The sequence below is a fragment of the Beta vulgaris genome, chromosome 6 (genome assembly GCF_026745355.1).
Source record: "Beta vulgaris subsp. vulgaris cultivar EL10 chromosome 6, EL10.2, whole genome shotgun sequence".
Lineage (NCBI taxonomy): Eukaryota > Viridiplantae > Streptophyta > Magnoliopsida > Caryophyllales > Amaranthaceae > Beta > Beta vulgaris.
The window spans coordinates 53,520,539-53,534,247 of NC_079207.1; the positions used below are offsets into that span (position 1 = coordinate 53,520,539).

At 31.9% G+C, this 13,709-nt stretch overlaps 1 protein-coding gene across 1 annotated transcript; it reads left to right on the plus strand.

Annotated features, from left to right (window-relative positions):
- Window positions 1-2,521: 2,521 nt before the first annotated feature.
- On the plus strand, window positions 2,522-10,380 carry LOC104897072 (choline monooxygenase, chloroplastic). The gene is made up of 10 exons (XM_010683881.4): window positions 2,522-2,968; window positions 6,490-6,535; window positions 6,675-6,810; window positions 7,077-7,151; window positions 7,363-7,560; window positions 7,659-7,754; window positions 8,117-8,235; window positions 8,361-8,454; window positions 9,221-9,271; window positions 9,864-10,380. Exons 1-10 carry the CDS (start codon window positions 2,578-2,580, stop codon window positions 9,996-9,998), a joined length of 1,341 nt encoding a protein of 446 aa, XP_010682183.1. The 5' UTR covers window positions 2,522-2,577; the 3' UTR covers window positions 9,999-10,380.
- The last annotated feature ends 3,329 nt before the right edge of the window (window positions 10,381-13,709 follow it).

Consider the following 13,709-nt stretch of genomic DNA (forward strand, 5'->3'; position numbering starts at 1 on the left):
CAAAATGGGAAATAGATAGCCAATGTGTTTGATATCCCATTGACAAAGCATGCAAAAACTACCAAGAAACAAATTCCTTGGGCCTAATGGATAAAACAAGCAGCAAGCAGACTTTTTCTTGCACAAAATTGATAACGCTTTTAAAACTGCATGAGCAACAACATATCTGCAGCAATTACCAATTTTCTGATGTTCGTACTAGTTAACTACTTCATGTTCAAGATATCTACATGCCTCATCTTTGTATTAAGACAGGTGAAGAGAAATGAGAAAAAAATGAAAATTCATGCCCAAAATAAAATGAAAATTCATGCCCATAAACCAGATCTGGAAACAACATTCATAAAACAAGAAACAACTCAAAATCTCAGAAAAATCAAAAGATGAAAACCGAAAAACCAAAGACAAAAAACCCAAAATCGCGAAATTGAAAAATTGAATAACCAAATCGAAAATAAAAACACACAAAATCAAAATCTCAAAACCGAAAACTCAAAAAAATAAAGAAAAATCGAAAAACAAAAAAAAAAAATAAAAAATCTTAGGGAGTTCAGATCTAGGAAAAACCGAAAAATCAAGAACAAGAAAACGCAAAACAAAATTAAAAAAACAAAGAAAATCGAGAAGATAAACTACATAATCAACAATCAAAAATAATAAAAAAACAAATTTATTAGTTAAATCTGAGTAGAAATACCTGATTTCGTGAGATCTGAAAGAAAGATAGAGCACCAAAATGTGAGATGAGAGTGAGGAAGAGAGAGAAACGTGAGATGAGAGTGAGGAAGAGAGAGGCGTGGTTAGGGTTGTCTGGTTGATAGTTTGGTCGACTGGAGGTATTTTTTTTAATTTATACCTCTGATTTAGCGTCCGCCATTCGGACGGTAAATTAAGTAAACGGACGCTACTTAGTGTCGGTTTAAAAGTACGGATGCTAAATTTCATAAAGCGGACGCTAATTTGCATAATTCGTTTATCAGACGCTAATTTTAAATTTACCGTCCGCTTATATCGTCGGACGCTAAATTCGGACGCTACAAAGGCGGATTCTTGTTGTGTACGTCTAGGGTTTTGCGAATTTGGATGGGGTATTTGGGAAGGTGCTTTCGCCTTCTCTCTCTTCTTTTTTCTCTTTCTCTCTCATCTTTTTTTTATTTTGGTAATTTATATTATTATCATTATTATAATAACAACAATAATTTTAATCATAATAATAATAATTATTACTAAAAATAATTATATAACACAAGTCATTAATTTATAGAGCACTTATAAAATGTTTTACACTTTTTCTTAAAAAAAATGTTTCACACCTGAAAAGTCGGGAGACTCAACTCTCTTTTTCATATAAAATAAAATAAGATATACATGGATGGTGATAGTATTGTAACTAGGATGTTCCCTTCCTCCCCTAGTTATTGTTCGGAACAACTACTTTCGGATTATAATATGTTTAACATGATTAGGTAATGAATGAAATGCCATAAAAAAAAAACAACTATGACTTGCACAAGAAAGATATGGATAGGGTGCAACTTCAAATAGCTAGAGAGATTTGGAATTCGGTAGGAAGAGATATAGCAGATCTAAATTTATAATTTATATCTCGCACTTAACTTATTTTGAAATGTAATGCAAACTTAGTAGTTTCTTTGTCATGAATTTGAGCTATCATATTTTATATATTTCTTATTCTTGCGCCAATCTTATGTTATTAAGACGTGGCTTTTAATTTTCTATTATTTAATAACAACAAAATAACTTCAAATAATGATAACAATGACATTTATAATGATAACAACGAGATAAGTAATAATTACCAATATTAATAATTAATAAGTACAACCGCAACAATAATAATCCTTTTGAACAAATGTACTAGTAAATCATAGTATTAATCGTAATAATGAATTTTTAAATATAAGCATGATCTGATCTGAACTTATTCGATCTGATTTGATTTGATCTAAACTTATTCGATCTGATTTGATTTGATCTGAACTTATTCGATCTGATTTGATTTGATCTCAACTCCTTTTTTTTTTTATCTGATCTGATTAAATCCGAAATAAGCAAAAATAAGGTGAACTGAACATAGCCTAAATCTCTATTTTTTTTTTTTGATTATTCCAGTGCATATAATAATTTCTCGATAATTGGATGATTATAATTATCCACGTGATTCCCAAATACTAAACTTAATCTCCCTCAAAAAAAAAAAAAACTAAACTTAATCACTTTTTGAAATACATCGATCCATAGTAATATCCAAAAAAGAGAGAGAAAAGATAATTTCTATCTGTAACACCAGATTAAGTACACAATTTAAAATAATTAAAAAAAAAATCACCTTAAAAACAGGTTGAACAAGTATTCCCCGAACAACAATAAAGATAAGAGTGAAAAAACAAAAAACCCGGAAGACTAGTTTTATCTTTTCTAAAAACAGGTAAAACAAACCGAAAAAGTAGTGTTAAAGTGAGAATGAAACACTGAAAAATCTATATAAATAGAGAAGAAGGGAGTGAAGGAAAAAACACTCCTTACTCGAAAGAATACGAGTAAAATCTAGTAACAATGGCAGCAAGTGCTACAACCATGTTGCTCAAATACCCAACTCTTTGTGCTATGCCAAATTCCTCTTCATCTTCAAACAACAACGATCTTCCTACTAGCATTCCTCTTAATAACAATAACAATTTATTATCAAACAAAAACAAAATTCTTCAAACACCAAATATTAATACTTCTACTAATAAAATCATCACTAAAGCTGTTGCTTCCCCTGTTTTTCCAACTCTAAAAACCACATCCAACACACCTTCTTCCATTCGATCACTTGTTCATGAATTCGACCCCGAAATTCCACCTGAAGATGCTCTTACACCTCCTAGTACTTGGTACACTGAGCCTGCCTTTTATTCCCATGAACTTGAACGTATCTTTTACAAAGGATGGCAAGTTGCAGGTATTTTTATTTTTATTTTTATATATATTTTTTTTACTATTTTTTTATCTAGCGCCCTCAAAGCGTTCGTTAGATTTTACCTTGTTTGATAATATTTTTGTTGAGATTACTGATGGAAATTTGAGATCCGTGACTTTCTTCGAATTTGAGGTTGATGATTAAGAACAAGAAAAAAAAGGACTGAACATTTATTTGACAATTATGGACCCTAGACATTGGACATATATAATATCATCATGACGAATTTAACTCCTTTGTTGGAGTATGACATTAGCGTTAATATTAATCATACAATTGGAGTTCTTCTATAAAGTTCTAAAATTTGGGTCACGAACAGCCTGATCCTTTTTTAACTTTAGTTTTAGTGATTATATTATATAAATTCAAAAGTTAGTTCGTGAAAATACTGATAAAACCAAAATGCTTAAATTTAATTATTTATATTTGTTGACAAAAAAAACTTTATTACGAGTGGATGGCTCTAATGAATTGTACAAGGCTAACAAAAAGCAGAGTTTTTCCATATATGGCATGTCAGGTATATGTTCAAAAATAACTAATCCAAAATAAGATCATGTTTAAGAAAAAAATGTTGATATTTATTATCTTAATTCAACATAATTAAGAATCACTCAATTAGTGATCAATACAATTGATAATAATACAAAAATTAATTTTTATCTAGTTGGTACATGTTCCCTTGTGATATGAGAATAATATTGGCCTAGTGATTGGTTGTAAGGTCCTCCTTTCATCCCTGTGACGATTTGAAAAACGATTTGAGAATTAAGGTTGGCCTAAAGGTTGGATTACCCTAGTTCTTATAAGACGATCTTTAATTTGTAATTTCCCATTACTTATAATGGAATATTTCTTATCTTGAAAAAAATACCTTAAAAAAGTGTTCCCTTGTCATTAATCTCCCCTCTTTATCAAATGTTTTTGGGTTTTGATGAATTTAATTGTAAATATTTTCAAAAAAGTATTTGATATATTTTCTAAAATGATTTTAGTTTAATTGTAAATATTTTCAAAAAAGTATTTGATATATTTTCTAAAATGATTTTAGTTTACAATTTTTTGATAAAATTATGATCAATGTTATTAATATATTTTCACTTTTATCACTTTATATATAGCCATCTGAAATTACAATTCTATCTTAATAGTACTACGAACCATTTACTATACTGATGATTATCACAAATGACCAAACAATTAAAATAATGGGAATTATGTGTCGATTTATAAGATTATCGGGATGTGTGCCTGATTATTAGGAGTTTTCTTGCCAGATCTTTTTGACTAATAATTTTTGTCTCTATTGCAATTTTTTAATTCGATTGATTGTTTTGTTGGTTATGCAAAAGATAGTTAGTTGGATATTAGTGAAAGAGTGAAAGAATGAATTATTTTTATTGATGACAAAGCAAACAGAAATACGAAACTAATCTTCCGTAACTAACAGAGGATAAGGATTAGCAAGGTAGCTCGTTTGTTTAAAGAAAAAAATGAGTATATAACAAAGATTATCCTATCGATCAGTTACAATTAATGGAAAGATAACAGTAGACCAAGTCTAAAACTCATCTCCAACAATTAGTCTTCGCAAAATATCTTTTATTCGAAAGGGTATCTGGAAGTATATTCTATATGGATTCTTAGTTTGCCTTGTTTCAATCTCTTATACACATATTTGATCACTTATAAAACGTAGAACAAATTTTAACAATATCTTGACTATTATCAACCCCTTAAGGGGCGTTTGGTTTTGGGGTTTTTAGGAAAGCTTATTTGTTGTTTGTCAAAACATATCAATCATTCTCTTTACCCTCTCTCCTTTTAAGTATTAGACTCAATAAGTTTTAATTTAGTTTAAAGCATGCCACTTTTAGTTTGAGTTCGAATTAGGTTCATAATTCAAGTCGAGTTTGGACTAAAATAAATTAAATCACTATTAAGTAAGTTATATACCCAATAAATTCTAGTACCCCAATTGGTCCATTTTCATATGGTAAAATGAATGATTCGAGGTGCAATTTTTTTAGAGAGTGATATTAATATCAATGGAAGGTTCTGAATAATCTCAATCACTATAAATAATCTCAGTTGCAATTATAATCAATTGAAGAGCATGTATCATCATACTCATCAATGGTTCTAGAATATAGACATCAGTTAGTGTATGTTTTTGTTTTGGAGTGGAATTTCACTCATTTGTTCTTTCGACAATAAGAGCAAAATAATACTATCTTTACTCCTCAAAGTATACAACACTTGCATATGGCACAAAGATTTGAGTTGGTTAGGAGTTTAGTGTAAGTGATCACATGTGTAGATAAATTTGTTCTTCATGTTGCATTAATTTTAGAGCAGAATAAGTAGTTAAGAGTGGTAGGACAAAGATGTCAAGCATCTTGCACCCGAGGGTCAAGAATACTGAATGTAAACAAATGAAATGGTACTCGGGCTTTCCAGTCGAACACCACCTAGCTAAGTAGCTATCACATAATTTAAATACTTCAAGAAAATAAAAATAAAGCCCTTGCACACATCATTTAGATTACAACGAAATCAATACCCCGCCTCTTGAATCCACGGCATTTTTAGTTCACATTGCATAATTCAACTTAGATATTCTATTTATGATTATACTCCACAACCTCCAAAAAGTATTCGCGTAATTTGTTTGAATTATGTGGGTTTTAATGAATTTCTCATAAATGTTCAATAAAAATTACAGCGAAAAATGAAAATATAAAGATGATTTGTACCTAAATGCAATCCTAGTCCGTACATTCTCAGTGATAGATCGACAATGGTTCGAAAGTTTTTGGTTTTGTTTTGATCCATATTCTACCAAAATTTGGAACTCTTTTGTGTGTATTTTGAGTCTAACTCGATCCAAATTTCTAGCCAACCTAGTCAAATTCATTTTGATTTGAATCTCGTTAATTTAGATCCACTTCGGGAATTCAGATAATGTAATTACTTAATGTTTTGGATCAATGGCCATGAACCTTAATTTCCAATAAGGAGCTTTCATATATATATTATATATATATATATATATATATATATATATATATATATATATATATATATATAAGTTAATCTTACTCATATTAGCCCAATATCCTTAAGATAAGTCTCAAAATAAACATACTCATTTCCGTATATTCTAGAGTTTTAATACAACTCTACAATACATCCTAAAATCAATGGCCCCTAGTGGGTAGGGGAAAATTAAGAAATAAATTTTAATGAGAAAAAATAGGAAAAATTTTGTAAAGATTATATATAAATCATTGATTTTTATTCAATTGTTGATATTACTCACACTCTCTAATTTGTAGAGTTATTTTGAAATTCTGAAAAATCCAAACACAACTAATAATGATATTGCTCTATAATTCATGGTCCTCGATTATGATATTCGTTTCAGTGGCTATCTTATTGCAATTATTTGAAGTTTATTAGCCCTTTAACTCTTGTAACAAATCTTCTTTTTTAACTAACAGGCTACTCTGAGCAAGTAAAGGAGAAAAATCAATATTTCACTGGCAGGTTTGTAATTTCTTTTCTTTCTTCTTTCTTCCTATTTACTTGCATGAACATCATCATAAATTTTGTTTTTTCTTCTAGCATCTCTTAACTTTTGCTAATTAAAATACCATAATAATTTTAATTAATTTATTTGATACAGTTTAGGGAATGTTGAATATTTAGTATCTCGAGATGGTCAAGGCGAACTTCATGCATTTCACAATGTTTGTACACATCGTGCATCAATTCTTGCTTGTGGAAGTGGCAAAAAGTCATGTTTCGTATGCCCTTACCATGTGAGTTCTTCTCCTATACAACTCCATTTGTGTTACTCTCATTACTTGTTAGTAGAATAGTAATTACTACCCCCAATTTTTTATTGAGACATTTGCGTTTTCGCATTACCAAGTTCTTTAATTTACAATTACGATAGTTTAGTAAGTCCAAATAAGTTCACACGATCAAATAAGTTCCAACACGCTTACAACAATTTAATATATTCTCTAAAAACTAAACTTGATATGCTAACTCAAAACTTCAACTTGATATGTTTTTTTTATAGGGATGGGTGTATGGCTTAGATGGATCACTCGCCAAAGCCAGCAAAGCAACTGAAACACAAAATTTGGATCCTAAAGTATGTGATCTTATTACCAATCTTTATACTTCAATCATTCTAAAACAGATGAAATATTTTTCTCAAAAAACACTCTCATAAAAGAGAGAAACGTTTCATTTATTTCAGAATAGATGAAATATTTCGCACCAATCTTAAATTCTCTTATTTCATATTTGTACAATAAAAGTTTGTAAAAATTGTTGATGGATCTATATATTGTGGTACATAGGAACTTGGGCTTGCACCCCTAAAAGTTGCAGAATGGGGCCCATTCATTCTTATCAGCTTGGACCGATCTCTAGATGCTAATGCTGATGTTGGAACAGAGTGGATTGGTAAATCTGCAGAAGATGTTAAGGCCCATGCTTTTGATCCTAATCTAAAGTTCACCCATAGAAGTGAATTCCCAATGGAATGCAACTGGAAGGTATAGTCTTATAATTTAAAAAGATTTGATGCTAGATTAGTATTATTTTTGCACTTAATTACGCGATTAACCGTTGGATTTCTTGTAATTAATGGCAGGTTTTCTGTGATAACTATCTGGATAGCTCTTACCATGTTCCTTATGCTCACAAATACTATGCAGCTGAACTCGACTTTGACACTTACAACACTGAAGTAAGTTCTATTACTTTATATTTGACACAAGAAGAAAAGTGAACTTGATTAGATGAAATACGCTACTAACTAATGGCTGCAACTTCTTAGGTGTTCCCTCTCACTAACGTGTGATCTCTTTATGTGAGAGAGAACACCGTGTTCCATGGATATAATAAGACATCCTATGCTTCAGTGTTTCACCATAGTCGCAACATTTGATTTTTCACGGTTTAGAATACATGGTTTTGTCGTGTATAAAAAAAGTGCACATTAAGATGAATCAAACTAAATTTCAGATATTAGGGAAAAAAAAGTGGTAAAAGATTTTTAATTATGAAATAAACGTTTGATGTTAATATGAATTTTTTATTTTATTGTAGATGATCGAGAAATGTGTGATTCAAAGAGTTGGTAGCAGTTCAAACAAGCCAGATGGATTTGATAGACTTGGAACTGAAGCATTCTATGCTTTTATTTACCCCAACTTTGCTGTGGAAAGGTAGATTGGTTCTCTTTTTGCTTGATACCTTTTCATATATTGGGGGAGTCACTTATAAGCCCAATGATGATGATGTTTTGGCTACATTTGCTTACGGACCCATTTTGTGATCATATGTCTTTCAGGTATGGCACTTGGATGACTACAATGCATGTCGTTCCTATGGGACAAAGGAAATGCAAACTAGTGGTGGACTATTATCTTGAGAAAGCCATGTTGGTAAGTTTCTGACCATACAATTATCAAAAAACTGTTTAATGCTCAGACATTCAAAAGGTGTTTTATTCAAAAATATTATTATAATATTTGGTATTCTTTTTGTTTAAAAGAACTTTTTTCTACTTCAACTAATTTGATGATTATATTGATGGGATTCAATTATGTCATATTAGTACATGTCAATTAAGCTAGTTTCATTTTGATTGTTACACTTTGACATTTTACACTATTCACAAACTGCACTTTGACCCTCGTTTCTGATTTATACGTGAATAAAAATATAGTCATGTGAAATCTTTTTAGATTCGTATTAGTACATATTTTATTAATATGTACTTTTTATAATTTTTACAAATACAACACTAAAGATTTATGTCCTCAAAGTTTTGCATTGACATACATGAAAAGTGTAAGTGCGTATATTAAAATGAAACGGATGGGAGGGGCTATATATAATAATAGCCCAAGACATATTTCTCTTGTAAGGATGTTAAGACCCATAACATTTTTGCATCCATTATATATATGATGTCATACAAGTGTATGACAAGAGTAATTAGCTTAATATACAAAATAAGTTTTATTATATATATTTTGCATGTGTCTCATACTCATACTTTGATAGTTGTTAAAGGGGTTGCACTAGTATATGGTGTAAACTTGGTGCTAGAAATTTGTTTTTGTTTTGTTTCTGACGGTAAATTTGTTGTTATTAAACATATAATATACGCAAGTAGTTCTAAGTTTATTTGTTTATTTGGTATAGGACGACAAGGCTTACATTGACAAGGGCATAGCAATCAACGATAACGTGCAGGTATGTCAAATAATACAATGCCACTCGCTTATGTTAATTAAGAGTTGCAAATGTCGTCTTAACTATTGGGTTCATGTAGCACTAGCCTAACTTGTATACTTAATCGGATGCTAACATTAGATCTAATTTAACAAGTTAATCGTGTGATCATATCTCTTTTAACACTTTTAAAAGTTTCAACATATAATTCTTTTTCTTGTCTGCTTTTTGACCTCATCATACCTTTAAAAATGCACAAAACTGTTATCATCTACGAATTTAAATGAAACATGTGCAAATGTATCAATTTTAATTTACAAATACAAACCCAAATTTAACCCATTATGTAAACAGGTAAACTCTTGTTCACTTATACACTTAATAGAAAGTTCTTCATATTAACATACTCTTTTCGTAACTATTACTAGCAACATTTGCTATTATTTGTGAGAATTGAAATATCCAATTGCTAGTAATTCGTTAAGGAAGGAGTACTTTTTATTTTGTCCAAATGCAACTAGTTATATCATGCGGGCGAACTCTAAAACTGCAACAAGGCGAAAAACAAAAAAAAATCTAACATGATTATTATATGTGTGGTTTGGAATTGCAGAAGGAAGATAAGGTGTTGTGTGAAAGTGTCCAAAGGGGACTGGAGACACCAGCATACCGCAGTGGCAGATATGTGATGCCAATTGAGAAAGGAATCCACCACTTCCACTGTTGGTTGCATGAAACTTTGCAGTGATTTTCGGGAGCTTATTTCTATGGTTTTACCATGTCACATTAATAATATAATTGATGTTGGGTTGAGCCTATGCTCCTCATGCAATTAAGTTATTTTGTGGTCATGGGAAAACCCTTCCATTTCTAGTATAGTAGTAGTGTCTGGTGCTAATGTCCCATATAAATAAAAGCCATAGCACCTAGTTTCCCCTTCAAAGTTATATCCTAAATATTTATGGGGAACATATGAGATTGAGTATGAACATTTTATCTAGGCATATGTGTGATTTTTAATTTCTTTGAACAATGAGGGTAAGATTTGTGTGGATGTTCGTCAGATTTTATTTTACTATTTATAGTAGAAATTGCTCCAATTATAAATATATTTTGCTTTTACGTTTTTATTTATATTGTATTTAATTTATTACATATATATTTATCTAAACTCTAGAATTATTGATTAGGAATTTATGCTAGTATGAACCGAAAAAAATGCTCGTCCTTTAAAAAGGACCACTCAAAATAGTCTTACTCAAAAAACTCATCATCATAAAAGATAACATGCATGTTGAATGAATTATCCGACAATTTGAGGAAGAAACAAGGCCAAGGAAAATCATTTTATAAATTGGAATGGAACATCATCTAGCAGTTTTGAAGTAATTTGAGTATGGTGAAATTGAAATTTCATTGATTAAAGAACTTTCTTTAATTTATCTATTATTGATTTTTGGTGATTACTAGATTAGGAGGCATATTCATCCATCCTTACTTTTTCATCGTCGGAGAATAAAATTATGGGAAAGAAAAGTCTTGAAAGAATGCGACAATGGAAATGAATCTATTCATCTTTTAAAAGCCTTTAACATCATTCTAACCTCCCCAACTTGTTTCCATCATTCTATCTCATACTTCACTTTCAACTATTTTAATTTCACTTTTGTTCGTAGTACTATTATGTCATCTCTTTTCTTTATTATTATTATTTACTATTACGATTTTATAGATTGTGTATGATTTTAAGTTAATTTATTTCTTTAGTATCGTCTAACCTTATTCTCATTGATTCTAACTCTACCACATTAACTAAACCAATGCATCACACACATACACCTATTACTCTTCATGTTTTCCTTCATATTGCAAGTTAATATTTTTTAGGCTATTGAGGTGCAAAAGTTGTATTTAAGGTGTATGAAGATTTTTTTACACTTTGTGAAATTACCTCCCTGGCCTACTCATTACAATTAACCAAGCGTAGTATTTATCAAAACTGTAACTTGTTATATATATTTTGAGAAATTAGCCAAGCTTAGGGCTGCTTATGGATCGAGCCGAGTCCGAATTGTGGTCTGCTCAACTTGTGTTCTCGAGCCGAGCTTGAAGTTTAACGAGTCGAACTTTGTTCGAGGTGGGCTCTACCAAATGTTAAACAAGTTGAGCTCGAACCGTTTACGAACATGATTGACTCTTTATGTTGTATTCCAAGTTTTGATGACGTCAAATAAATAGGTCGTGTATAGTTTTTATTTTGAAAAATATAAAATTCTAAAAATATTGTCAAGTGAATTTTAAAATATCTTGTGGAGAAAAATTAATTATTTAATTTAGTCAAGATATTTTATTCTCAAAACTTTGATTTATATTATATGGTATGATTACTAAATCTAGTAATTAAGCATCTTTTGTGAAAAAGATTTTCTGTCATTAGATGCAAAGTTGTTTGCGTGGTGCGTGCAATAGGTTGAATAAATCATGGCTAAAATAAATGAGTTAGGGCAAGATTTTCTCTAACAAATTTAGCAATTGTTGGCACAACGGCTAGTGGAGATTGGTTTAAAACTGTTGCAAGAATCGTGGAGTTTGTGCAGCATGTAAAGGGCTACTATTCCTAGGTTTTAGCAAACACACAACATGGAGATCCTGGAGTAAAATGAAAGAAGCCACTGCAGCCATTTTAAGGAAGAATATACTTGTTCGAAAAACAACAACTTTCAAGAGTACAAATTTTATCGTTTTTCTATATTTTCTTCTTCTCCTTTAATCACATATCATTACTATTAGTATTTGGGTGAGAGAAAATTCTCATAATATTCTTGTAATCAAGATACAGAAAGAATGAGAGAAAAGAGAAGACTTCGAGTGAATTCTACTGGAAAAAAGCAGAAGGGCTGCGCTGAAAATGACATGTAGGGCTGCGCTAGTCAAGCGCAGCCCTTCACAAGGAAGGGCTGTGCTTTTTACTAAAAAGTGCAGCCCTTCTAAGCTTGATGGGCTGAGCCATGCTAAGAAGAAGGGCTGCGCTAGTTCCAACTAGTGCAGCCCTTCTTATTAGAAGGGATGCGCTAGTTCCAACTAGCGCAACCCTTCACTGATTTTTTTTTTTGCCTACTCCAGCTCTTGCACCTGCACACAGCAGCCCACACCCACCCCTCCCACCCTCACACCCACCCCTGCCCACCCTCACACCCTCCACTACCCACCCTCACTGCACCCACCCCCACTGCCCCCCCCCTCCCAGCCCACCCCACCCCACTGCCCCCTCCCTATGCCCCTCCCAGCCCCCACCCCATGCCCCCCTTCCCAGCACCCACCCCACACCCAGCAGCCCCACCACCCACCCCACCCAAAACCTCCCTTGGACAAAAAAAAATTGCAAATTGCAATACGATAATATATGACAAGTGGAGAAAGGTAATAATTAACTTCAAATATATTTAATAATGTAAAAAGTGTACATAGGATTGATAGAAACTAGTACATTCGAGCTAAATGTCATCCTATGCAATCATCGGTAATGTGGGACGCCAACTTATCCCGAACTTCATCTATTTCTTCTTTGGTGAAGTTCCTCAAACATGGTGTGGAATTCGCATAAACCTTGCAAAACAACCAAGGAATAAACACATATATAAGAATTCAATCATTTTACCGTAGTTAGTACTTCTAAAAATGACATATATCTTCCCGAAATTCAATCAAAATCAAATGCAAGCCTAAAAGTCTACACACTAGTTATAATATATCTCATATACTCATGTTCAAAGAAAATTGGGGTTAAATTACTTGATAAGTACATTTTGGGAGCGAAAAGGCCAAAATAGGCCGTAAATGGCCTTTTCGTTTCCGAAATGCAACCAACAACAAATGCAAGCCTAAGAATCTACATACTAGTTATATTATGCCTCATATAATCATGTTCAAAGAGAATTTGGGGTTAAATCACTTCATAAGTACATTTTGGGAGCGAAAAGCCCAAGGCCAAAATAGCCGGAAATGGCCTTTTCGTTCCCGAAATGCAACCAACAACATATGCAAGCCTAAGAATCTACATACTAGTTATATTATGCCTAATATAATCATGTTCAAAGAGAATTTGGGGTTAAATCACTTCATAAGTACATTTTGGGAGCGAAAAGGCCAAAATAGGCCTTTTCGTTCCCGAAATGCACCAAACAACAATTGGAAACCTAAAAGTTACATACTTTTCGAAGACCACCAACATCTTTGCAACGGTTGACGATATCGAGCATGAACCTCATGACGTAATACCCACACGCAAGTCCACCTACTTGTACCGGACACTAAAATTCACCAAAGGATGCAATAAATGACATGTTAGATGTGTATTATGTGTTTCTATAAAAGGATGCAAAAAATTACTCATGTTACCTCGACTAAATGCCAAACAGGAGGTTTTCCTGGTCGAAGTCCAGATGCATTAACCCCCTTC